The 24,873-nt window shown below is 50.6% G+C and overlaps 13 protein-coding genes across 13 annotated transcripts; 10 read left to right on the top strand and 3 right to left on the bottom strand.

Moving 5' to 3' along the window:
• Positions 1 to 106: 106 nt before the first annotated feature.
• J4E82_003886 (uncharacterized protein) lies at positions 107 to 776 on the top strand (the record flags this gene model as incomplete). The annotated part of the gene is made up of 4 exons (XM_051730169.1): positions 107 to 355; positions 408 to 488; positions 538 to 696; positions 750 to 776. The coding sequence occupies 4 exons, from the start codon at positions 107 to 109 to the stop codon at positions 774 to 776; spliced, it is 516 nt and encodes a 171-aa protein (XP_051590137.1).
• A 627-nt stretch (positions 777 to 1,403) lies between these two features.
• On the top strand, positions 1,404 to 4,188 carry J4E82_003885 (uncharacterized protein; the record flags this gene model as incomplete). Its single annotated transcript, XM_051730168.1, has 2 exons — positions 1,404 to 4,035; positions 4,088 to 4,188. The coding sequence occupies 2 exons, from the start codon at positions 1,404 to 1,406 to the stop codon at positions 4,186 to 4,188; spliced, it is 2,733 nt and encodes a 910-aa protein (XP_051590136.1).
• Positions 4,189 to 4,715: 527 nt separating this feature from the next.
• Positions 4,716 to 5,801, top strand: J4E82_003884 (uncharacterized protein; the record flags this gene model as incomplete). Its single annotated transcript, XM_051730167.1, has 3 exons — positions 4,716 to 4,814; positions 4,884 to 5,459; positions 5,535 to 5,801. The coding sequence occupies 3 exons, from the start codon at positions 4,716 to 4,718 to the stop codon at positions 5,799 to 5,801; spliced, it is 942 nt and encodes a 313-aa protein (XP_051590135.1).
• Positions 5,802 to 6,077: 276 nt separating this feature from the next.
• Positions 6,078 to 7,132, bottom strand: J4E82_003883 (uncharacterized protein; the record flags this gene model as incomplete). Its single annotated transcript, XM_051730166.1, has 2 exons — positions 6,078 to 6,164; positions 6,599 to 7,132. The coding sequence occupies 2 exons, from the start codon at positions 7,130 to 7,132 to the stop codon at positions 6,078 to 6,080; spliced, it is 621 nt and encodes a 206-aa protein (XP_051590134.1).
• Positions 7,133 to 7,377: 245 nt separating this feature from the next.
• Positions 7,378 to 8,067, top strand: J4E82_003882 (uncharacterized protein; the record flags this gene model as incomplete). Its single annotated transcript, XM_051730165.1, has 2 exons — positions 7,378 to 7,407; positions 7,468 to 8,067. 2 exons carry the CDS (start codon positions 7,378 to 7,380, stop codon positions 8,065 to 8,067), a joined length of 630 nt encoding a protein of 209 aa, XP_051590133.1.
• A 772-nt stretch (positions 8,068 to 8,839) lies between these two features.
• On the top strand, positions 8,840 to 9,657 carry J4E82_003881 (uncharacterized protein; the record flags this gene model as incomplete). Its single annotated transcript, XM_051730164.1, has 3 exons — positions 8,840 to 9,003; positions 9,053 to 9,122; positions 9,187 to 9,657. 3 exons carry the CDS (start codon positions 8,840 to 8,842, stop codon positions 9,655 to 9,657), a joined length of 705 nt encoding a protein of 234 aa, XP_051590132.1.
• A 617-nt stretch (positions 9,658 to 10,274) lies between these two features.
• On the top strand, positions 10,275 to 11,055 carry J4E82_003880 (uncharacterized protein; the record flags this gene model as incomplete). Its single annotated transcript, XM_051730163.1, has 2 exons — positions 10,275 to 10,435; positions 10,488 to 11,055. 2 exons carry the CDS (start codon positions 10,275 to 10,277, stop codon positions 11,053 to 11,055), a joined length of 729 nt encoding a protein of 242 aa, XP_051590131.1.
• A 195-nt stretch (positions 11,056 to 11,250) lies between these two features.
• Positions 11,251 to 12,679, bottom strand: J4E82_003879 (uncharacterized protein; the record flags this gene model as incomplete). The annotated part of the gene is made up of 3 exons (XM_051730162.1): positions 11,251 to 11,665; positions 11,727 to 12,401; positions 12,465 to 12,679. 3 exons carry the CDS (start codon positions 12,677 to 12,679, stop codon positions 11,251 to 11,253), a joined length of 1,305 nt encoding a protein of 434 aa, XP_051590130.1.
• A 1,588-nt stretch (positions 12,680 to 14,267) lies between these two features.
• Positions 14,268 to 15,133, top strand: J4E82_003878 (uncharacterized protein; the record flags this gene model as incomplete). The annotated part of the gene is made up of 3 exons (XM_051730161.1): positions 14,268 to 14,541; positions 14,600 to 14,778; positions 14,834 to 15,133. 3 exons carry the CDS (start codon positions 14,268 to 14,270, stop codon positions 15,131 to 15,133), a joined length of 753 nt encoding a protein of 250 aa, XP_051590129.1.
• Positions 15,134 to 16,127: 994 nt separating this feature from the next.
• Positions 16,128 to 17,555, top strand: J4E82_003877 (uncharacterized protein; the record flags this gene model as incomplete). The annotated part of the gene is made up of 2 exons (XM_051730160.1): positions 16,128 to 17,326; positions 17,384 to 17,555. The coding sequence occupies 2 exons, from the start codon at positions 16,128 to 16,130 to the stop codon at positions 17,553 to 17,555; spliced, it is 1,371 nt and encodes a 456-aa protein (XP_051590128.1).
• Positions 17,556 to 18,918: 1,363 nt separating this feature from the next.
• On the top strand, positions 18,919 to 19,812 carry J4E82_003876 (uncharacterized protein; the record flags this gene model as incomplete). The annotated part of the gene is made up of 1 exon (XM_051730159.1): positions 18,919 to 19,812. One exon carries the CDS (start codon positions 18,919 to 18,921, stop codon positions 19,810 to 19,812), a length of 894 nt encoding a protein of 297 aa, XP_051590127.1.
• A 703-nt stretch (positions 19,813 to 20,515) lies between these two features.
• J4E82_003875 (uncharacterized protein) lies at positions 20,516 to 22,092 on the top strand (the record flags this gene model as incomplete). Its single annotated transcript, XM_051730158.1, has 3 exons — positions 20,516 to 20,596; positions 20,817 to 21,380; positions 21,433 to 22,092. The coding sequence occupies 3 exons, from the start codon at positions 20,516 to 20,518 to the stop codon at positions 22,090 to 22,092; spliced, it is 1,305 nt and encodes a 434-aa protein (XP_051590126.1).
• Positions 22,093 to 22,767: 675 nt separating this feature from the next.
• On the bottom strand, positions 22,768 to 24,399 carry J4E82_003874 (uncharacterized protein; the record flags this gene model as incomplete). Its single annotated transcript, XM_051730157.1, has 2 exons — positions 22,768 to 23,528; positions 23,628 to 24,399. The coding sequence occupies 2 exons, from the start codon at positions 24,397 to 24,399 to the stop codon at positions 22,768 to 22,770; spliced, it is 1,533 nt and encodes a 510-aa protein (XP_051590125.1).
• Between the last annotated feature and the right edge of the window lie 474 nt (positions 24,400 to 24,873).

The raw sequence follows: 24,873 nt of genomic DNA, 5'->3' as shown, positions 1-24,873 counted from the left end.
CATTCCACCTTCTACCGATCTCTACCGTTGAACCGTGCAACTTCGTCTACCTCACCCCAAGAACCGCGCGCATCTACCTTACCGTATCCCTCGCACAACGCGCAACATGTTTTTCCTCAAAGAACTCGAGAAGACCATCCAGTTGCATCCGTCATACTTTGGTCCTCTCATCCGTCAGCACATCCATCGCGAATTGCTGCAGAAAGAGGAGGGATCGAGTACCGGAAAGTACACCATCGTGTGTATTCTGGACTCGTTCGATATCTCTGATGGCAAGGTCATGCCTGGCTCTGGATCTGCCGAGTACGTTGTGCACTACAAGGCAGTCGTATGGCGGCCCTACAAAGGCGAGGTGGTATGTGGCATTGTCCGACGGGATCATCGAGTCCTCTGCTAACCACGTCAAGATGGACGGCATTGTTACCTCAGTACTGCGTACTGGATTCTTCGTCGACTGCGGCTCTTTGCAGGCCTTTGTGGGACGTAGTGTAATTCTTACCATACCTCAATGCACCTACCCGTCACTGACAGCGACAGATGATTCCCGCTGAAATCAAGTTCGACGCCAATGCTACACCGCCGCAGTGGACAGACGATGGAGAGCAGGTCATTGAAAAGGGTACCAACATCCGCATTAAGATCAAGGGTCTCAGATCCGAGGTGGACAAGATGTATGCCGTAGGCACCATGAAGGAGGTAAGGACGATACCTGTCAGTCTTATTGATTTTCGGCTAAGCAATGCTTCTAGGATTATCTCGGTCCATTGCCGTCATAGACTGACAACTCGACGACCCCTGCCGACGCGCGCGAGTTTATCAACGGAAGCAGAGCGCCAGCGCCCGAGCAGCATAATCAAGGAGTTGTTTTTACTGCAGAACCGAGGTCACTATTCGATGGAACCGTCGACAACCCATCCACAACTCAACCACCGTAGAAACATGAGGCGTAATAGCGAGCTCTTGGCTGTATCAGTATCCGTGGGGAGTATGGCAATCACTTGAATGGATTCAAAAGTCTGGGAAACGCAGGGCAGTTGAGGCTCTGCATAGAAGCGTACGGCGTAAGGAAGCTATGAAATCTAGACTTGGCTCAGCTGGTATTACTACCCTTCCGATAATTCCCCAAATTGGGCTTGAATAGAAGACTATGTCTTGACTCCATTGTGTGCAAATCTTAGTGCAAGAGCAGCCGGCCCCTTGCGTCAAAAGAGTGGCTTGGTATGTTTCGGCCAACACCAGCTCCCGCACCTCCGCGTGAACTCCGCAACTCTAAACACTGTCCATAACTCGCGCCTGCGCCTCGCCACTGTACCCTTTCTTTCAGGCTGACTTTTCAAATCTGGCATTACTTTTCAGCAGGATGTTATAATCGTTCTCACAATTAATCTTACTTGAACTTTACAATGCCGCGACAGCGCACCCCGAAGGAGGAGGAGACGGAGTTGCTGACCAAGGAAGAGAGATCCGCGCGCAGCTCAGAAGATAGCTCCGAAGCTTCCGTATCCTCGATCTCGACCACGTCGCTCGTTCTCGAACATATCAACGATCCAAGCATCAACCGCGCGTTGCATTCGAATCGTGGGGAGAAGTACACAGATGATGACGACTACGCAAGCCAGGCGCGCGAGTCGTTCGACGTCGAGGATGGGCGATACCAGGCCCCTCTTTCCGTAGACAAGAAGGCAAGAAGGTGGTTGTGGATTGTAGGAACAGCCTGTGTAGCAGGATGGGCACTTGCGCTCGTCTTCTTCTTGATGAGCGGGAGCTACAAGCATACTTCGTCGCGGCCACACGACCCTCTCGCTACCTCTACTAAGGGCTCCGGGAAGAAGATTACAATGGACGACGTCTTGGGAGGCCGCTTCTATCCCCAACAACAGAGCGTCGCGTGGATATCGGGACCAAAGGGAGAGGATGGCCTGCTGCTTGAGAAGGGCTCTGGGGACGAGGAATACCTGGTGGTCGAGGATATCAGGACCAAGGGCGAAGCAAAGTCTTCTGCGGGCAAGACCACGCTCATGAAGAAGAACACGTTCGAGGTGGATGGCACATACGTCTATCCCAGTGACGTTTGGCCAAGTAAGGACTTCAAGAAGGTGCTTGTCATGTCGGATTACCAGAAGAATTGGCGACACTCCGGTATTGCGAAATACTGGATCTTTGACGTCGAGACACAGACTGGCGAGCCTCTTGACCCTGAGCAGCCAGGGAGCATGATACAGCTGGCTTCGCTGTCACCCCAGTCGGATGCGGTTGTTTTCACGAGGGACAACAACATGTTCCTCCGCAAGTTGAACTCCAAGGAAGTTATTCAAATCACAAAAGACGGCGGCTCTGAGCTATTCTACGGCGTGCCTGACTGGGTATACGAGGAGGAGGTCTTTCAAGGAAACAGCGCGACTTGGTGGTCCGAGGATGGTCAGTACATTGCTTTCTTGCGCACCGACGAGTCTACCGTGCCAACTTACCCCGTTCAATATTTCGTCTCGCGGCCAAGCGGAGAAAAGCCTAAGGCGGGCGAGGAGAACTACCCCGAGGTTCGCGACATCAAGTATCCAAAGGCCGGCGCACCTAATCCTATCGTGTCGCTGCAATTCTACGACGTCGAGAAGGGCGAAGTGTTCAGTGTCGATATCGAGGACGACTTCAGCGACAAGAACCGTTTAATCACCGAGATCGTCTGGGCTGGGAAGACGAAGCAAGTTCTTGTTCGTGAGACCAATCGCGAGAGTGACATCCTGAAGCTCGTTCTGATGGATGTCGAAAAGCGCACTGGCAAGACAGTAAGAACCGAGAATGTCGCAGAGTTGGACGGAGGCTGGTTTGAAGTCTCTCAGAAGACGACATTCGTACCAGCTGATCCCGACAACGGACGCAAGGATGATGGCTACATCGACACAATCATTCACGAGGGTTACGACCATATTGGGTACTTCTCACCTTTGGACAGCGACAAACCTGTGTTGCTTACACAGGGTGAGTGGGAGGTTGCGGATGCACCTTCTCGAGTAGACCTCACAAACAACCTTGTGTATTACCTCTCGACTGAGAAGAGTTCAATGGAACGACACGCTTACTCTGTATATCTGAACGGTACTGGAAAGAGCGAAGTCTTGAAGGATGGGGGTTCAGGGTACTATGGAGCATCCTTTTCAGCGGGTGGCTCTTATGCCCTGATTTCCTACAAGGGTCCTGGTATCCCGTGGCAAAAGATTATCAGTACGCCATCGAACAAGGACAAGTACGAGAAAGTCATTGAGGAGAACAAGTCTCTTGATCGCTTCGTACGCTCACTCGAGATGCCCATCCTCAACTATCAGACGATCACCGTGGACGGATTTGAACTGAACGTCCTTGAGCGTCGTCCGCCGCACTTCAACCCTAAGAAGAAGTATCCTGTCCTCTTCTACCAGTACAGCGGTCCGGGTTCACAAGAAGTCGATAAGAAGTTCAAGGTCGATTTCCAGTCTTACATTGCCGCTAGTCTCGGCTACATTGTTGTGACAGTGGACGGACGAGGTACAGGCTTTCTTGGTCGCAAGCTCCGATGCATCACGAGAGGCAACATTGGTTACTACGAGGCACACGATCAGATCGCTGCAGCCAAGATTTGGGCTAGCAAGAAGTACGTCGATGCTGACCGACTTGCGATCTGGGGCTGGAGTTACGGAGGATTCAACACACTGAAGACGCTTGAGCAGGACGGGGGAGAGACATTCAAGTACGGAATGGCTGTTGCTCCTGTGACTGATTGGCGATACTACGATTCCATCTACACGGAGCGTTACATGCACACACCACAAAACAACGCTGAAGGATACGACAACTCTACCATCACCGATGTCACGTCCCTGGCGAAGAACGTCCGCTTTTTGGTCATGCACGGCGTCGCTGATGACAATGTGCACATGCAGAACACACTTACTCTGCTCGACCGACTGGATCTTGCAGGTATCGAGAACTACGACGTCCATGTGTTCCCGGATTCGGATCATAGCATCTACTTTCACAACGCGAACCGAATCGTCTATGACAGTAAGTACACGGTTTTGTCAGGATTGCGAGGAAGTTACTAACGGAGCTTTAGAACTCAAGTGGTGGCTTGTGAATGCTTTCAACGGCGAGTGGTCGAGGATTACAAATGCAGTGCCCAAGACACAAGACGATGCGCGGTCAGTAGTACGGTAGGATGTGCATATTTCAGCTCTCGCATGCACATTTTGGTGTGTATGAACTGCTTAGGCGTTGGATGGCGCAGGACATCGTTATCGCCTTGCAATGAAACTTTCTGTTATTTAACCAACAATGCGAGCATTGTGTTACTCTGCAGTGTGAAGGTCAAAGCTCGCGACAAACCTTCGCACATACATGATCTCGTACTTGTTAATTCATCACTTATGAGCACCAGAGCAAAGCTGTGGAACATGCTTAGCACAGGCCCGCAATTGCACATTACCTTGTGCCTACTTGACTATCGTGACTTGGCTACCACAGGCCTCGTTTACTTCACGTTGCGTAAGCAGAGGCGTTTGTCAGCCCGAAAGTGGCTGGATTCCGAGGAACTGTCATCAGCTGCTCATTCCCCTCTTGGACCCCACTTTTGGAAGTTACAATACATCACACACCGTAGACATGACAGCATCTTCGCCTGCCTTCTTGCCTGTATCGCTTCAATTGATTCCAGACTTGACATTTAACTGTATCTGATCTTCAAGATGAGCTTTGAGCCTAGCAATTTAGCAATTTGCGAAACATGCGGTACGCAATTTGATGTTCCACTTGAGCAGCACCCAGAGACATGTCGGATCTGCGATGTACGTCCATCACCAAACCCAAACTGCAGTCGAAAAGTCTGAAGAGTAAGTGATTTAACTCATCCTCAGGATCCTCGCCAGTACGTTCCCGCCAGCGGCCAATCCTGGACCTCACTCTCATCTACCCAACCCCTCCAGAAGAACACTTTCGAAACCGACAAGCAAGACTCACGAATCCACTACATAACCACTGCACCTTTGTCCCCTTCTGAATTACCCCCTGGTCTCGCCGACTCCAGCACCACCCGCAAGCAACTGGGTATTGGACAACGCGCCATCTTACTCCAGACATCCGGTGGAAACATTCTTTGGGATTGCGTCGCATTCTTGAACCCCGATACGATTAATTACATCAAGGAAAAAGGCGGTTTGAAGGCGATTGTGATTAGCCATCCACATTTCTTTACGACTCACTTGGAGTGGGCGAACGTGTTTGGATGTCCGGTATATCTATGTGGGGATGATGAGATGTGGTTGAATCGTAAAGATAAGGATGGTGTGAGGAGGTTGGTTAGAGGGGTTACCGAGATCGAAGAGATTGGAGGCGAGGCTAAGATGATTCAGTGCGGGGGTCATTTTAATGGTAGTTCGGTGCTGTGGTGGGACAAGAAGTTGTTTATTGCTGATACGTTCATGAGTGTGCCTGTTAGTTCCCCTTCTATTCTGTCTAGCTGCGTCATGTGGCTTTGGTAAGATTTCATGAGCTAACTGGGAGAATAGTCTGGCTTCAACAACGCACACCGCGTACCAGATACAACATCGTATTCGTTCATGTGGGCGTATCCTAATATGATTCCGCTGACGCCAAAGGCGATTCACGGGATCTGGAAGGCGATCAAGCCATTCGAGTTTGATAGCACGTATGGAGGATTTCCGGGGCAGAATCTAAAGAGGCCAGACTTGAAGAAGCAGGTATTGGAAAGTATGAAGATATTCTTGAAGAGGAGCGGACATGAGAATGTGGGAATCTTTAAAGAGAGTGTTTGAGAAGTACTACGGGGAACAGTGATGTAGGGGACTGTGAGACTTGCCATGTCTTGTGGCCCTTAGTTGTGGCGTAGCGAGTAAATGCGACAGGACAAAGTAAAAGAAACACAGAGCTTGTATTCAAGGAACCAACCACCATCATTTCTACCACTGGTTTATCATAACACCGTCTAATGCATAATATGGAGAACCACTGTACAATCGTAATACCGTTCAAGAAGAAAGAGCGCCCACGACGTCAAGATCCACATACAGGCTCTGCCAAGTACATGGTACCTATGCGAGAGAGCCCTCGAGAACCCAGATCTCGCCATTGGAGACTTTGTCGGCTATGCTTGTGACCACGACGTCGGCTGGTTGGATCTGAAGTTGCAAGTTAGCTAAAAACTCATTAAGGTTGAAGTAAGCGAAAGAATTAGTGATGGTGAGCAAAAATAGGAGGCAGTGTGTACGGCACAGTCCCAGAGCCTGTTCTAGGCCGATATATTGGCAAAAAAAGAACCTGGGGTATCTGACTGAAGCCAGACGAATGCTGATGAGAGTGGGACTCGAACCCACGCCACTTTCGTGACCAGGAATATGTGTTAAGATAACCTTAACCTGGCGCCATAACCAACTCGGCCATCTCACCGTAACACAGTTAAATGTGATTGGTTGATTGATGGGTATTGTTGGATTTGCAACGCTGATATTTGTGATTGTGTGGGCGGAAAACGAAAGGGCCCGGCGCACTGAAAGGTGGGGCGTGGGCATGTCCAACGAGATGCTGAGACTACCAACATAGCGGCGTAGCTTACCTTCTTTTGGCCGTCCTTGGACTCCCACCAGATCTCGTTTCCGGAAAGTGTCTTGACCTTCTTGCCCTCTTCCCACGGACTCTCTGGTATGATGTGCCGCTGTACGAAGCGCTCGAGGTTGCCCCGCGCGCGATCTTGCCCGCCGGTGCCTTCGTATGCGTCCGCGCCAAAGGTGCTATAGTCCTCGGGGTCTTCCCAAGGCTTTCTCTTCAGATCGCGCATGATGCTGTTGTTCGGTGCCAGCACCGTGGCGTTCTGCGAGGCGTTGTCTAGTCGTCCAGAGACTGTGTCGATGTCCCTGGTCAGGCCGCTGAAGATGGCGATGTTCTGTGTCTTGCCGATAACATCGGATATGATGACACCAGTCGACACTTGTTCCTCAGGGTTGCCCATAATGTAGTCTCGAAGGGGCGACTGTTCGCTGATGATGTTGAACGACTGGATGATGCTCTCAAAGGGGCGGGCTTGCGCAGACGTGGCAAGGAGGAGGGAGATGGCTGCGAAAGGGTATGCGACGACAGATCCGGGCTTCATGATCGCTCAAGGCTGTGCATTAGGATGTCGTTACAGGTTCTGGGTGAACGCGGCGTTGGAAGGTGGGAAGCACAGACGTCATGCCGCGGTGAAGCCAAGACCTCGTGATCGCGCGCATGATCGTCGGGCGCCTTCTGAGCTTGGAAACCCTTTCTTCTAGTCCTCACTCATGTCTTCACCAACGTGATATACCGCGCCTCGGAGCGCGCGCTTATCCCTGCCGCTCTACAAACCAAACACTAGCCATGGAGCTCCAAATTCCCACCGTCACTGTTGTGAGTGCAACAGCCTGGAGTCTGCACTCCAGAAAGTAGCAATTTGCTAACGTAGCCTAGGACGATTTACGCGCCTTCCATACACAACACTTTCCACACGCGCCGGCTCCAGAACACGTCTTGCACGGCTTTGAGCCAGAAGCAGAGGCGGCCGAAGAGTACTTCGACGAAGCAGACGATGGGTTAGGCTACTACCCTGACGGCACGAAGCGCACCCTGACAGACGAGCAAATTGCCATGTTCCGACATTCGGAAATTCATGCTATGCTCCGCAAACGGCGGCTACAGAAAGAGAACGGCGAAGTCTCCGATGGCAAGGCTGTCTCTGCGAGTCCAGCACCACCTTGTCCTCCAACACAAGAGGACTCACACAAGCCCGCAGATGTTGACAACACACAGCCTGATAAACCTTCAGGGTCGAAGAAACAACAGTGGGCGACTACGAGCGCAACGACCAAAGCTAAGAACAAGAGAAAACGAGATAGATATGCGAAGAGGAGAAAAGAAATAAGGCTGGAGAGAGGCTTGCCGCGAAGAAGAAGTGGCCGTGATGGCGCTGACAGCGGTGACAGCGACGATGGGAGCGACGAATGGGATGCATGGCATCAGGCTAATGGGCCTGATGTGCAGAAAGACGACACCCTCGATCTCGACTACTGAAAAGGGCAACCACTACAACGTATTGGCAACCCACGACAAAGGCAACGTCCCTTCCTGCCGTCCCTGCTAGCTGGCAACAGATATCACACCCTCAGCCGACCTGAACTGTAAGTACTTTGTTCTCTTCATTTTCATGTGCAATGATGCAATCTTAGTTATCATCCTTAGGCGGAGGTGGTGCTGGGCTTGAGACGAGAGTAAAGACTGCTTGCGGCCTGATCCCTTGACTCGTCTAGCACCATCTATGATGAGTTTACAATCTTCTCTCTGAGCACATTCGTTCTTGCTGCAGTCATTATAGCCCGATCGTGTACCTGTACTGACTGTCACTAGAGGTATCTTCATGAAATATTGACAACGATTTCTACCGGGAGGCAGTATGAGGCGCGCGTCGGTAAGAGGCAGTTATTGCTATATGATGGCAATGATGAACTCTTAACACCTTGTTGACGTGAGTTTTCTGTCGGCAGTCTTTGGGATCAATGCCTACCCTGTTCCGTGAGCCTCGCGTCCGGTTGGAGGCAATACTGTGTTGATCAAGTAGCAACCCGTATGTAGTAATTCACATTACTCTAGTCATCTGTTCTCACCCGTCTCCAATCCCGTGTCCGCGTGCTTGCCTCCTCGCTCACCGAACGCACGGCCTCACGCTAGTCAGGCGTGATTTCCATGATACGATTAACTGCTCTTTCCTTTCCTTTACCTTGAGTATCAATCTTCGAACATCATCTCACATTGTTTGAACAACACCACGCTCAGATCGTCAGTCGCCATGGCGCCCCGCAAGACCACCGCTGGCGACAAGATCCCGAAAGCAAAGAAAGCATCCATTATCAAAAAGAGCGAAGACAAGGTTATCAAGCGGCCCGCCCGCGGATATCACAAATTTCGGAATGGTCTGCTGAATGTCGCGCCCAAAGGTGATGAGAAGGAACTGTGGGCATACCCAACATCCTAGTATGGGCAACAGCTAACGTACCGTCAGCACCAAGCAGAATCGTACCTCTCCACTTCTACGACTACCGCCTGAGATTCGCAATATCATCTGGAAACTTGTAGGGAAGCTTCGCTGTACGAATCGTATCTGAGACATACACTGACTTCCTACGTCGATGTTAGGTGTTAGGCGGAAATGTATATCGCACGTGGTTGTGTGGCCGCCTTGAGTCTCCATCGCCAGAGCCGAAGAACGTCATGGCGCTTCTGCGCACCTGTCGCCAGGTGTATGCAGAAGCTGCACTCATGCCGCTCACGCTTACCATATTCACGACCGATTATATTCCGTACGCAGCAAGGGATCTGAGGAAGCTGAAGCCACAACAACGCAGATTGATCACGTTCTTTCAGATGGTTATTTCTCATCCCAACAGCATAAGTTATCACTACCTGAAATACGGCTTGAACCTTGCAAAATTACTCCCTTGCCTCCAAGATCTGCATATTCGAGTGTTCGAGGTCTTAGATACATCAACTCAAAAGGTCAACGAGGAGCGGATACGTAAGCATCTCGAGCCAGGTCTTCATGAAAAGCCGATCACTATAAAGATTGAACAGACCGATAAGAAGTGGATCAACGTCAATGATGCATAAGATGGTGAGTAAGACGACGATAATCCGCAATCCTCTTTTGGACATGTACTGACAAATTTATGGCCACACAGGTCTCTTCCGTGAAGTGGACGGCACCTTGAAATTCCTTGTTCTTTCCATTCAACAAGTGACCGGGGTGGTCGCGAGGACCTAAGGTCTCAATCCGTATGATTGGAAAAACAATGCATATGTCAGGCTATGCTGGGGTGCGGGTTTATAAGCTTCTGATTCTGATTCTGATACATAGCTTAGAGATGTAAATCAAATACTCTGCTTAACATTCTCGTTCTAAAAGCACATCTAACTAACTTACGATCGAACTCTCTTTCAAGTTATCCCTGCCATTAAACATGTACTATAAATTCGTACTTATCGATATGTGTTACCGCTTCGACAGGAAAGTGAAAGTATATACCTTCGGGGTAAATTATAGTGTTTAGTAGTACAACTCGGTGGCCACTCACCTCCTTCCTCTTACCTTGTCTGAATCACCTCTCAGGGTCCAGTCGGACTTTTACTTGGTAACTGAGCCAAGGTATCTTTGTATTTATCAGCTCAGCTTCCTCGATTTCGTCAGTCATTTAATCACATCTTCCAGAACCATTGACGATATCATAATGGCACCTCGCAAGCTTTACCTCGAGAACCAGAAAGCCTCTACCAAAGGCACAAAGGCCTTTATCGACGCGGGAGTAGTGAAGCGCCGGCACAAGAAGGTTCGCTTTCACGAGAATGGGCTAATCAACGTTGAACGAAAAACTGGAAAGTACTTTAAGATGTGAGTAACTGAGTCAAGGTGTGGTTGACACTTCTTGCTAATTTCAATGCAGCGCGAGAGAAAACCAACAGGATTCACCATTGCTACGCCTCCCACCAGAGCTGCGTTGCTTGGTCTTCGAATATGCGCTTGGTGGCAACACATATATGATCAGATACCACCGGACAAGCAAGGCAGTAAAGAACACAACAGTAGCAAAGCATGCTCTCGCTTTGCTCTCCGTCTGCCGTCAAATCTTTGCCGAAACTGCTCTCCTGTCATTCAGCTTGAACACGTTCTCGGTCTTTCACCCTGTGGTATTCAACATGTGGATCAAGAGCTTTCACCCAGCTTTTGCCGAAGTTGTCACTTCCGTACGCATCGACACGCTAGCCCTGTGGTACAAAACGCATTACAATAAGCATCGAGCTCAATACATTCCTCTTGGCAATTCCAATATACAGTTATCTTCTATGCTCACCTCGCTCAAGGTCATACAAATTGCTTTTATTGTCAAAGCTACGTCCATGGAAGATACAAATGTGATGGAGGAGCTAAACAAGCAGGGGGAAGAAATCAGAGGTTTCTACGAGTTGGCGAATGGCGGTATCAAAGTCAATTTGACCCGAATAATCGAGTAGTATAGTTCCTTCAAGATTTGGTAATCCAAGCTGCCAAGTTCGGTTCTACTAAGAGTGGTTGATGGTAACAAGCGGGCGTTGCGGGAGGAGAAGCAGGATTGGCGTCATGGACTATTTGTTAAAGAACCAGGTATGGAGAGAACAGAAACCTCCACGCAGCTTAATTGTGTATGTCCCTTCTAATACCTACTTCTCTTAGCAGTTTCGCGTACACCCAAATGGAAATGGCAAGACCGCGGGACTCTTGTAACCTCCCTTGCCTACACTTCTTACTCCAAAGATGACATTATCCTTGTGGATTGTCGCAGAAGTAAGATTGAACCAGTTCACGTTGCCCACCTCAATCACGTTTGTCCAATGCGGCTCGATAGTGTCGCGATACAAGATTTCGTATCCTTCTACCGGCAAGCCCTTCGGCGCGTCCCACTTGAATTGACTGAAGTTATCGGATGTTGTGGTATTGATACCAACATTGGTCGGCTCTCCAGGTGCGTTGGCTAGACTCCACATCGTGGACGCTACGACTTTAGCAGCGCGGGTGTTGTACTCGAAGTCCAGCCATTCGACTAGGTCACCATATTGCTTGCCATTGCGTACAGTGACATTTTGACTAGATATGGGTGTATGAAGTCAGAAAATGTCTCACATATAGTTCAGGTACGTAAACTTACTGCTGCTGTGTGTAGTCTTCGTTAGGTTGAACGAATCGGACACCTGTGTATCCTGCTTCTAGGAAAGGGCGATGGTCGCCGCCCCTGCTGTAGCGATCCAGACGGTATATAAGGCGGACTGTCATCTCAGTGAAGGCGTTGGAGGCTACTTCATATATGAAGCGACCTAGGTTGCGAGCAGGGCTGTCATTGTCACCACCAATGCTGAGACGGGAGGTAGTTGTTGTAGAGTTCTCTGTCAGAGGTGTGCCCTGGCAGAAGAGGCGGATGTTGTAAGGATCGACAGTACCGTCTGCGGCCTTAGAGTTACCAACCATATCGAGGTTTATCATACCAGCTACATTCACCGATGCATTCTTGTAAGTTTGCGCCAGATTCTCCGCGCCGAGCAAACCCTGCTCCTCTCCCGCAAAGGCTGTGAATACAATGGTGGTCTTGGGCTTGTAATGCGCAAAGATGCGAGCAAGCTCTAGGGAGACCGCAACTCCCGAAGCATCGTCTACAGCACCTGGAGCATCGCCCTGGTAGTCGATAGGATCGCTGTTGCGCGAGTCATAATGCCCGCCTGTCACGTAGACACGATCTGGGTCCTCGCTGCCTTTTAATGTTGCTACTACTGTTGTAATATTAACCGGGAAGATGATGCGTTCGTTGTCCCCAGGGTATTTGATGAAGCTACAGAGGTGAAGATAAGAAGTTAGTACATGTCTCACATGCATTCTGTACAGGCACAAATACCTGTTCCAGTCCACAGTCATTCTTCCTTCGCTCGCATCAGCGGCTTCTTGGAACTGAGCTGTAAGCCATGTTCTCGCAGCGCCGATACCTCGGACCGGATCGGTTTGACTTGACAGGGTATGACGCGTGCCGAATGAGGCAAGTTTTCGGATTGTGCCCTCGATGTTGTCGCGTGATATCTGCGAAATAATGTCTTGAAGGTCTTCATCCGGCATTTGTTGCTCCAATGGCTTTCCGACGACTGGTAGGGGCCATTGTTCCGTACTAGGGAATGATTTATGAGGATGATGGACGTGGATTGGTGACGAGAAAGCAGTTTTTAGCAGTGCCGCTGTGCAGACTGCGAAGATGGGCGTGGACCGCATATTGGTTGGACTGGGATATTGACCTCAATTATAGATGTCATCTTGCCAAACGTTAAACTACAACTTATACTTCAACGCTTTTGCCATCCCACTCTTCACGACAGGCAGGCAGTCGACTGCCGGTATCTCCAAAACATTGCGATACCGCAGCAGCTACCGTCACCGGAGTAATGCAACTCTTGCTATCATGGCTCTTGACAGCGCAGATCATGATCATAAACGGAAGCTCGAAATGTTACCAAGACGCCAAAAGGAGCATTAGGGAAGACTTCAGCAGCTGTTGCTGCATGCTATGCTTGGCAACGGGTACCGTGTGCGGGGTTCTCCATTGAGCTTCCGAACGTTTGCGACGACGTGCGATAACACCAGTTTTCTCCCAAACCAGAAGACTATTAGTAACGTGAAAATGACTTCGCACGATTTGCAACTTGTTATTGGCTGGTTTCGTGATGGCGCTGGCAGTGCTGGTGTCATTTATTCGTCAAGGAACCAGATGCCTGGAAGTGTCGTTCAGCTTTACCCAGCCATCAACGTTCGTTAGCCTTAGTGCCAGTCTAGGCAGATAGAAGTGTATTCCATCCTTGAATGCACGGGTTTCCAGAACTCGAGTTCGTTTAACACCTATCAAAGAGGCTGGTGTTGGTGCTTGGCATGACATCATCGCATTGACATGGGAAGCCACCAAATTGCAACAATGCGACCTGGGGACAGTGACATGCCACTAACACAATTGTATGCAGCAATGTCTTGTCGTCGAACATACATGCAAGCCACAAGAGGCGGCTGAAGTTCGGCGCTGTATCGAAGTTTTCTCACTGATCGACGCTTCATAGCGCCGCTACAGGCTTGACAGCCTCGGCATAACGAATCGTATCGTCGATGGTTCTCACGTTGCGCAGCGTTGGCTGTAATCATGTTCTCTATTCGTCCTGGAAACACCATGTTCAACCCCACGTGTTTCATAAGCAGCCGGCGGTACCTGGGGTTCACTAACGTGAAGAAGAAGGTCGCGGAGAAACCAACCAGAAGTAGGAGTCCGCAATAAAGGGCCGATGCATCGCGCTGCATGTCATTTAAAGCGTCGGGGGGAAACTGGACGACCACTGGTCAACGTGAATGGATCACTTGTAGTCATTGGGTGTCAATGGCGGTAAACAGGAACCATCAAGGTCAACGACGCGGAGGAGAAGGTCGAAATGGTAGAAAGAGATGTATGGGTAAGGTCTGGTGACAATTAATGCCAATGTGCTTACAAGAGACGATGCACTAGCGCAAAGAACAGTACTGTTGTGGTAATGACCATGTTCGTTATGCATTGGGAGTGTGGTGGCTCGGGATACAAAAGGTTGAACACTGCACCTATTCTTGATGAACCATCGCTATTAGTTTTTGCGGAATTCCTTCGTTTCTTCCCATCAAGCACTGATAACCTTTCACCATGAAGACTAGCGCTCGTTCCCTCCTCGCTCTTGCTGCCCTTCTCACCACCGCCCTTGCTGCGCCGACACCAGCGAACGGAGTGAGCTTCCCTATCACCGACCTCCTCGACAAGGACCTTACTGTTGAGGAGTATGCGGCACAGCTTGAGAACCAGAGTGTTGAAGAGCGTGGCCTTACCAGGCGCCAGTACAATGGTGACACTTACAACCAACTGACCGATGGTACTGCATGCCGTCCGATTACCGTCATTTACGCTCGTGGCACCACCCAAGGTACGTTGGATCTATAAAAAAAACGAACATAAGACATGTGCTGATTTCGATTGCGTAGCCGGCAACGTTGGCGAGGCTGGCTCAGAAGGTCCAACTTTCTTCAATGCTCTGGCTTCTCGTGTTGGAGGAATCAGCCGCTTGGCCATCCAGGGTGTGAATTATCCGGCTAACGTCGTTGGCTTCCTGGCTGGAGGAGATGCTGCAGGAGCTACGACTATGTTCAACTTGATCAACCAAGTGAGTGCTGCGATCACCACGCTCACATTTGTAGCGATGCTGACCTGGCATCTAGGCTGCCACTCGTTGCCCTTCAACCAAGATCGTTGTCTCCGGATACTCTCAGGGCGCACAGCTTGTACACACTGCTACCCAGAGGCTATCAGCTGCCCAAGCCGCGCGTGTCACCGCTGTTGTAACATTCGGCGATGCCGACCGTGACGAGACCTTTGGCCCTGTTGCCGCAAACAAGGTTCTCATCATCTGCCATGAGGGTGATAACATCTGCGACAACGGTATTATCATCACCCCCGAGCACAGGAACTACGAGATCGATGCTCCTACGGCTGCGGCTTTCGTTGCCGCACGTGTTTGAGGCCGACAGTGACTAAGCCTGGATGCAGAATAATTTTTGGTTAATTTAATGGTTACGACGACCCATGCCGCGCACTGCTTGACCAAGATCTCCTAAATTTTCCTTGCTCTTCTTTCTAATACATGTGGAACACAAGTAAAGTACACCATGAACGACGAGAACGTAGGTGCACGAATTGCAATTCAGGAAAGTGGGAAAAGTCACCTTGACTAGTACGTGATATTCAGAATTGCGTCTTTTCCCACTGCAAGCTTCTCTGAATCCCGTCCACAGGCCATTTTGTAGTACTGACTGGAAGTTATTGTCAAAACCCGCCTCTACTTTGGCATCAACGACTGCTACTCGACCTGGGCTAGGGACTTCAAAACGATCGCTATATAAGAAGACGGGACACTCTAGTTGACGTTAGTGTCAAGTGGCAGAACAGTGAAGAAAGATTCAGGCTGGCGAAACTGAAGATACATGTGTATAACGACAAAGCTACAATCAGATTTGGATTGATGGGCAGATATACGCTTTGTTATGTAAGGCGCATGCTGTCGAGCTTTTGCACCTTCCCGTTCGACGACTTGGAGAATTTTCAATTCCTACATCCTTAAGCGATCCCAACATAACGTGCTTCCCGTGTCTCATGTCGAAACGACGCATATATCCCAACTTTCGCGGATAAGCATCGCAAACCGACGAAAGCCGCGCTAAACTTGGCAAGCCACACGAAAAGTCGAGTGAAGTCATACCCCAAAGGGTGGAGGCCGGGCACGCATGGAGCGCAGAACGGCGCGCGAGTCAGTTAGCGCAGATGTCGTGCTCGCCCCATAGAAAACACCAAACGTCTCGATTGCCTCAACCTCCATCGCTAAGGGGAAAAAATTGGGTAACAAGCTTGCCAAGGATCGCGGTGTCGTCCGAACTCTTAAGATATGTAGTCTCCACGTTGAACTGAGGCTCTTCACCTCATCCCGTCTTTTCTCCCCTACTCCTTTTCCGCGTCATCATGTCGTCCACCTCCTTGTCTGAGCCCTCGGACTCGCTCAAGGCTTCTGGGCCATTCTTCCGCTCGGTGCCTTTCCAAATCTTGGTAGCATGTGGTGTCTCGTTCACGGCCCCGGGTATGTGGGATGCTCTTGGTGGGCTAGGAGCTGGAGGAGCTGCTGAACCCTACGCTGTCTCCGCTGCCAACGCCCTGGTATATGGACTCTTTGCTGTGGTCTGTGTTGCTGCAGGAGCTATCAACAACCGGATCGGCTTGAAGTATGGTCTTGCACTGGGTGCCATTGGATATCCACTATATGGCGCAGGACTCTACACCAACAATGTCTCTGCGAACACATGGTTCATGTTGTTTGGCAGCGCTCTTTGCGGTATCTCCGCTGGTTTCTTCTGGGCTGCTGAGGCTGCTATCATCATCGGATACCCGTCTCCTGGAGACCGCGCGTTTTACCTCGCTATCTGGCAGACCGCCAAGGCACTTGGACCGATCGTAGGAGGAGCCATCAATCTTGGATTGAACGCAAACAAGAAGACCACCGGATCCGTTTCCTCGACGACATACATTGTCTTCATTGTCATCATGTGTCTTGGTCTTCCGGTCGCTCTGTGCTTATCACCAGCACACAAAGTTTGGCGAAGAGACGGCACACGGATCGTCACTGAGCGCGCCGCAACGTGGGGTGCTGAGTTCAAGGCTGTTGGCAAGCTGTTCGTTAGCCGCCGGATCTTGCTCTTGCTACCAGCTTTCTTCATTAGCTACTTCTACAACGGCTTCATGAGCACATGGTTGACAACATACTTCACGGTCCGAGCTCGCGCGTTCTCCTCGTTCTTCACCAACTTTGCCGGTATCTTCTCCTCGTTCATCATCGCCTTCCTACTCGACAATCAGAAGATTCACATCAAGACGCGTGGCCGCATTGCCTTCTGTTGCATTATCACCCTCTTGGTTGGTACATGGATCTGGGCTACAATCCTGCAAAAACAGAATTACGATGCATCAGAGTCTCCAGTATTTGATTGGTTCCAAGGCGGCTTTGGAAAGAGCTATGCGCTTGTTTTCTTCTGGCAATTCGGTGGTCAGGCTTTCCAGCAATTTCTCTATTGGTTGGTTGGCCAGTATGCGACGGACCTTTCTAACTTGAGCCATCTTACCGGTATTCTGAGAGGTGTGGAAGCGTTGGGTCAAACTGTTGCTTGGGCGTAAGTCTTCTTTTTCTTGAACAGCATTCACGCATCATCGGCTAACAATCGTAACAGTATGCAATCAGAAGGTGGTGCGAACCACTTCGTCAGCATTGGTATCAACTTCGGCATCACAGTGTTGTGCGTCTTCCCTACCTGGGTCGTATTGTCAGAACTGGAGGGGAGCCACGAAGTCCGTGTTACAGAGGAGATAGCAAAAGACAAGACTCTGAGCGATACAGCTTGATGTGTTGAGGCACTGAGCAGAAATATATTACTTATATCCTTCACGTCAATCGTACTAATACTTGTTATCTGTATACCACACTCGCCAACTCTTTCCGCTGTACGGAAAGATCGGCGACATTGACATTGAGATATTCAGGAGCGTGTCTCGGTTCTAGTTTGAACTGAAGTAGGAACTCAATAACTCCAAAGAGCTTCCGTGACCAGATATTTCAGGCAGTCCGCCCTAATTCGATTAGACAGCAAACCGATTCGAGTGTCTAAAACACATCAAGCCCAGCGCACGTACTTGTAGACGTCGTCTTGATAGTGAAGTCAATTTCTGTTCAGAAGACTTTGCGGTAATCGTTTCGTAGCTCTCGACATACAAAAGACAAGATCGGACTTGTTCCCATGTATGTCTTATGATCCAGATCGAAAGTCGCCCTACTTGGAGAATTGTGAGGACTATGTATGAGCAATCTAGATATCTGGGTCTTGATAGTCGGCGGTATTTGCAATATGGTATCCCACCTGCAAGGAGGAGTTCAGGGCATAGGATGGCCGTCCTCGGAGATCCGGAAACACTGTTTGTGAGATAACTGCGACCAGTTGCCGAAAATGACGTACTTAATGTTGAGCATATCGGTCAAAGGAGAGATTTGGAAGCCAGCGCTGGCTAAAGTCGTCGGTAGGCAATCTAACGCCGTCTCTGCGTCCCGGCCTGTGGTGTGAATACTATGTCTATCCTGATGCCTTGATTCGAAGAGTTACGCAATTGTTTTACCAAACTTCAAATGTGAAAAGCTGTATATATCTCTAGATACAAATTCCGAGAATGATCGAACTGTCATCGGTACTATGGACATCTCAGGGAGCATGTGTAGCCAACATAGATGACCAATCGCTTGGGCACACGAGACCGAAGACCAAGTAAACGCATGAGCTTTGCAGCGTCGTTGAGACGGGGAAGTGACTTGGACTCATACATCCAGTTATCCCGATAAATCGTCCTGTCTGAGCGAGGTGATTGATCAGCAGATGTTTCGGTGTTCCATGATCCAGTTGACTGATGAGTCAAACGCGCCGGGGAATGATTATCGAAACAACCTTAGTGGAAGGTGGCTTAGTTGCCACGAGTTGTTGGGTGAGGTTGAAGAACGTAAAAGGGACGCGTCGAACGCGTCGGCAAGTACACCCCGCCATTATCGGACGGCAAGTCCGACCGAGTTATGACATCTATGGTTCGGAGCTACCACCCCACCCCAACACTACTCCAACACTCCAACAAGACCTCCAACAGTACATTGTACATACTTGAGTGTAAAGATTCTTTGGTTGTATATCCTCGAAACTTCCCTCTTTCTTGCGCGACTACGGCAAACATGGCTTCACTGCTGAAAAAGTCCCTGAAGCTCGCGCTCATCCAACTCGCTTCGGGCGCTGATAAGACGGCGAACCTTACATCAGCACGCCAAAAGGTTCTCGATGCCTCAAAAGCCGGCGCAAAACTTGTAGTGCTTCCCGAATGCTTCAATTCGCCTTACGGAACAAAGTACTTTGACAAGTACGCCGAGACACTGCTCCCATCCCCGCCATCGGAATCGCAATCGCAGACATTCCACGCGCTAAGCAAGTTGGCAAAAGAGGCGGGTGTATATCTTGTAGGAGGAAGCATACCGGAGAGGGACAGCAAGGATGCGAAGAAGCTGTACAACACAAGTCTGACGTTTGCGCCCAGTGGAGAGCTGCTTGCAACTCACCGCAAGGTGCATCTGTTCGACATCGATATCCCAGGGAAGATCAAGTTCAAGGAGAGCGAAGTGCTATCGCCAGGGAACAAGATCACCTTGGTTGATCTACCAGAGTACGGAAAGATCGCGATAGCAATCTGCTACGACATACGGTTCCCCGAACTTGCGATGATTGCAGCAAGAAAGGGCGCGTTTCTACTATTGTACCCTGGCGCATTCAATCTCACAACTGGTGCATTGCATTGGGAGTTGTTGGCGAGGGCCCGGGCAACGGACAACCAGGTCTACGTTGGACTGTGTAGTCCAGCGAGAGATATGGAGGCCGAATACAATGCATGGGGACACAGCATGGTTGTCGATCCGAATGCGGCCGTACTAGAACAGCTTGATGAGAAGGAAGGTGTACTCATCCGCGAATTGGAGGCGGGAAAAATCGAGGAGATCAGGAAGGGAGTACCGTTGTATGGACAGAGGAGGTTTGATGTGTATCCTGACGTCAGCGAAGGTGGCCGGTTCAAAGAATAGCATGAGCAATGATATCAAATCCGAGTAGACACGGAAACGTGTGTTTCAGTCTGTGTCCCAATATGCCATTTGCGGATTTGTAAGGCTGGTGGTGCCAGATTAGAAAGTTTTGTGAGATTTGTTGATAGGAAAACGACTTTAGGGCGGTGTTGGGCTGAACAGGGCTCAAAGACGCGCACTGGTTGGGGGAGGTAGCACTGAAGCTAGCCGTATCAACGGGGGGCTTAAGGGCACCTTGCCTCCAGCAAATGGGCGGCGTTCTACATGCGACACGCCACATGCAGTTGCACAAGACGCTGCAAAGGAGATATGCACCGCGCAGTAGAGGCGGAATGCATTGCAAAGGTATGCACTGTCTCTAATATCACTGATTTGCAGCAGCAAACACTGCAACTATATTCAGGGTGTAGTTTCGATAGATGCATCCTGTTACAATTGAGCTTCTTCGTACCAGCAGCGCGTGTAAGAAATAGGCGATAGATTTGAATTTGGGGGGAGTGAATACCTGGTGCCCCCGAAAACGGGCTGGTGACCGCCCAAAATCAGGGCACGTTTGCTGTTTCCCGCTGTCACTTAAGGTAGCAATCCCCCCGACCCCCCGAAATTTCAAGCGCTCCTCCCCGTCCAAGCTGCCGCGCCCTCACTCCCCAAACACCCGCCCGTCATTCCGTCTTCAACCACTTCGCATACAACGTCAACCATCATGGCGCCCAAGAAAAAGGAAACGCCAGCAACTGGCCAGCTTCTGATCTCTGTCGCAGAGTTCAGGAAGACCCGCGACTCGGTACGTACCACAACTTGCTTCGTCTTGTCTGCAATAGCGACGCGCCTGCCTTCAGTTACCGCGTCGCGATGGCACCACGCTCAACACGGCGCCACCTTCACCTCGCCTCGTCTTTTCTTTTGTGTAACCTTGATCGCCTAATCTACGCGACTCCAAATTGGCGACATTTGCCTATGAGCGGCTTCCTGCGCTTCTGCCAGAGACGCGTCGTCAACCCCAGCTAGTCGCAATGGCGCCAGCGCAACCAAGATCGCGCAATCGCTCCAGCGCGAGCAAGACTGTAGCGCACAAAGACGAAGCAATTGCTTACAATCACAATCAGGTCATTTTCAATCTCCACGAACTCCAGAATGGCCTGGTCAATGTCCAGCACGGCATCACCAGTCTCTTGGAGAGCTACAAACAGCACTGCCACTCAGTCCTCGGCTACGAAGAGGGTGCGACAACACCCTACAACAACGATATCGCTACACTCGGCGCTGCCGCTTCTGCCGCCTCCGTCCTCGAAGCTGGCCAAAAAGCCGTCGAAGAAGTAACCCAGGGCCTCGGCGACAAGGCGGGCGACGCGAGCAAGAGCAAGAAGCGCAAACGTGAGAAGAAGGAGAAGGACCCCAATGCGCCCAAGAAGCCGCTCACCGCTGCCTTCTTGTACCACCAACATGCGCGTCCCATCGTCAAGGCCGATCTTGAGGCCGCGCTTCCTCCAGGTGGCCAGATCGAGAAGAACGCAGTCCAGATCGAGGTGAACAAGCGCTGGAACGAGCTCTCAGAGGAGGAGAAGGAGGTAAGCATTCCCCATATAGCTCGATACCGTCTTGTCACTAACACAATCGCAGCAATGGAAGGCGTCTTACCGCAATTCAATGGAGGAGTACAAGACCGCGTTAGCTGCATACGTCGCAAATAAGGGCATCAAGGACGCCGAGCTTATCGAAGAGGATGACGCTTCCGACGAGGCCGAGCCCGAAGTAGAGGCTGAAGTTGGCGCAGCCGATTCTGATGTATCCTCTGAAGACGAGGAGGAAGCACCAGCTGCCAAAGCACCCTCTCCACCTGCAAAAACTCCACGCAAGCGCCAGAAGACAACTCCAGCTGTCAATGGCAACTCAATCCCCGTCTCCATCGCTCCCGCTGCTACCGCTTCAACTCCAGTTCCACTGCCGACCTCCCGCACAGCGCCGCAAACGACAGCCCCTGCCTCCAATGTCGTCGCCGAGACACCTGCGAAGAAGGATAAGAAGAAGAAAGACAAAGCCGCACCACAGCCTATCGCCCCTGCTCCAGCCACCTCCCCCGACGAGCCCAGCCCCGAGGAGACTGGCGGCAAGAAGAAATCCAAGTCTGGCCGTAGCACGCGCAACAACGAGGTCGAGGGTGATAAGGAGAATGCAGCGCAGGAGAAGGAAAAGGCTGAGAAGGCCGAGAAAGCCGAAAAAGCTGGCAAGGAGAAGAAGCGCGATCGCAACAAGAGGAAGAGCGAGGTTGCTTCAACCTAGAAGGTAAAGAAGACACGCAAGAAAAAGAGGCGCGACCACAGGAAGAGAAGGTCTGCCTCAACCCAGACGGGTTTCTTCCCGTCGTGATTCATCCACAGCATGCGCTTCCCTTCATGTTTTCTCTCATCACTTCAGCGAAGGAGATGTGAAGCGAGTTCGTCCCTGACACGAGAATGGTGGTTAGACGCAATATTCTGTACCGTATGCTTTTCCCTGTCGCTAGGTTTTTTTTGGAAAGGCGAATGGTGTGAATAAGCGTACTGTACGACATTGTCTTCGGACGAGCATCTTCCTAGTATAGATATCAAGGAGATTTGCGAATAGCATGGTTTCTTTACATGGATGCTTGCCCCTCATATGTGACTATGTTTATATGATGATGATGATGATGATGATGATGGAGGTTAAAAGTAAACACTATCTTCTGCTGTATCAGTCGCAGAGGCCGAAGATTATCAAATCACTTCATGGCACACTTTGTGTTTAGAAATACATGCAGATTAAGAATTCTTTACTATACAAGTGGGTTCGTCCCAAGAACCTTCTCCATGCCAGACCCAAGCTTCCAGTTTTACTGAACGTCAATGTGCAGATCCAATAACCAGTATGTCCAGACCTAGTCTCTATGCAATCCCGCTATGCAGTGCCCGTATCCTACCCAGCTCTAGAGGCTCTCTAAGCCTCTAGTGCATCAGCAAATACCTCATCTTCCTCACTGCTCTCCTCCATCTTATTCTCGAACCCCCTCCTAGCCACCGCGTCCTTTTTTGCATTCTTCCCCTCTCCCTCAACCGGCTTGCCAGCCGCAGCAGCAAGCACACCCTCAGCGCCAGCAATACCTTTCATCATCTCCGCACCGTAAGCAACACGCTTCTCCCTGACGTCCTTCAGGTACTCCAGTGTGAGTCTAGCACACTCTTCCTTGGCTTTCTTCTTGCCATATATGTTGCGGACTTCGCCGATGGGTCCTTCGTGGGGGCCTGCGCCGCGGAAGAAGCATGTCACAGTATGGAAGTTGGGATCTTCGGGATGAGAAGTGTATTGCCATTCTGGTGTCGGGAGAGCGAGTATGACTGCTAGACTGGCAACTTGTTGAGCGTAGCTCTTAGTACCAGGCGAGGCTGTTGATGTAGATGCTAGAGAAGGAACAAGGTCTGGTTCTGATATTGATACCATGTCGGGAATACTCGGTTGGGCTTTTTTCTTCTTGATACCGCCCACGAGAGTCACGTCCTCAGGCCATGTGCCAATGGACTTGAAGTACTCCACGGCACGACGGGCGGCGTCCCGACGCGCAGCTTTCTTGGAAGAAAAGAGGTTGTTGATGGAACCGAACTCCATGTCCAAGCCTTCAATGGTGAGGATGCAGGCAAAGCGCTGGCCGGATTGGTAGTCAGTATAGGTTGGCTGGGGTGAGTCGGTGGCGCGCTGAAATTCTGTCGGATATGTCAGTCAGACGCAACGCTCCAAGTAACCGGAGCCCTTGAAAAAGCCTGCCTTACAGTAGTACAAGGATGAAAGAGAGATTAACCTACCGAGAATCTGACCAACATAGTTCTCACCAGGCTCCTTCTCCTCCTTGACCTGCTGCACAGGCTGACTACCAGCACTCTTCTTCTTACTCTTCTCCGCCTTCTGGATCCTCCCCTCTTTCTCTAACCCCTCAAGTACTGTTAATGCCTTCTGGCTCATGGCTTCTTTAGCCTCCTGTTTGCTGTTGAATTTCTTATCTGCGCTCAGGCCTTGTAGCTCATCGGCATTGTCTAGACCAGGAAAGCTAACAGAGACAGTCCATCCAGTCTCACCGCTCCCTCCATACGTGAACAGCGGTTGCGGAGTGCCGAGCGCCTGATACTTTTCATGAAGAAGGATGGTATGCTTGGATGAACGCGCACCCACTGCCACGGGCTTTAGAGAAGCGACGTTCTCATTGTTCTTAGTCTTCTTCGATGGAGGACCAGCAGAAGCCGCATTTTTTGCTTCGCGGACGAGCACCTGAGCTTGGTGTGCATCTTTGTGCTGATTAATGAAGTCTTCGATCTTGAAAACGCCATCAAGCGGAGTACTATTACTCTTGATTTCATCTACGTGTGCCGACTCAAACGCGGGCGTTTGAGTTGGTGTATCGGCCTTCATCTTGCGCTTCTTAGCCTTGTCGTAGGAGCCTTGTTGATCGTGTACAGTATCAATGTTAAAGGGAGCGGAGACTGAACTTGTTGAGTTGCTGGCAGTCAGACTTGATGACAGCGGAGAAGACGAAGGAGGCACGATCAAGTGTCTCTTTAGATCCTCTCCTGGTGCGTACATGGCAAAGATGGACAGGGATGGGGCGAGCGATTGCTGTTGCAAAGCTTGGGGTGTGGAGCTTAACGGTGTTTGCCCCGCTCAATGCATGCATGCAGGCGTGACAGCGCGACAGCGCGTTTGTATATGTAACGCGCCGTGTCGCTTTAGCAGTAAGCTTTCGGGTGCGAATGGCATAGACAAGCATGCGGTGTAGAGATCTCGTTAGGTAACGACGTTATTGTTGGTTGAAGCAAAGGACCAGGCGTGCGGGCTGACGTCTGGGTTTGGAGATGGGCTCCGCTTGCCTGGCGGGTGATGCCGCCGCCGTTGGTAGTCCCCACCTACCACAAAGTCCTTACAGGCCGCCATGCTTGTCGTATGCATAGTCCCCAGGCTCACCGACGATCACAGCTTCTACGTGCATATGCCGCCTATTTTAGGTTTCTATGCAGGTCGATCGGCTGTGCAGCGCAAGGAACGCCCTAACGACCGTTG

Source organism: Alternaria postmessia (genome assembly GCF_024291825.1).
Source record: "Alternaria postmessia strain BMP 2775 chromosome Unknown scaffold_17, whole genome shotgun sequence".
Classification (NCBI taxonomy): domain Eukaryota; kingdom Fungi; phylum Ascomycota; class Dothideomycetes; order Pleosporales; family Pleosporaceae; genus Alternaria; species Alternaria postmessia.
Note: the sequence above shows the minus strand (reverse complement) of the source record. Positions and strands in the feature narration are given on the sequence as shown.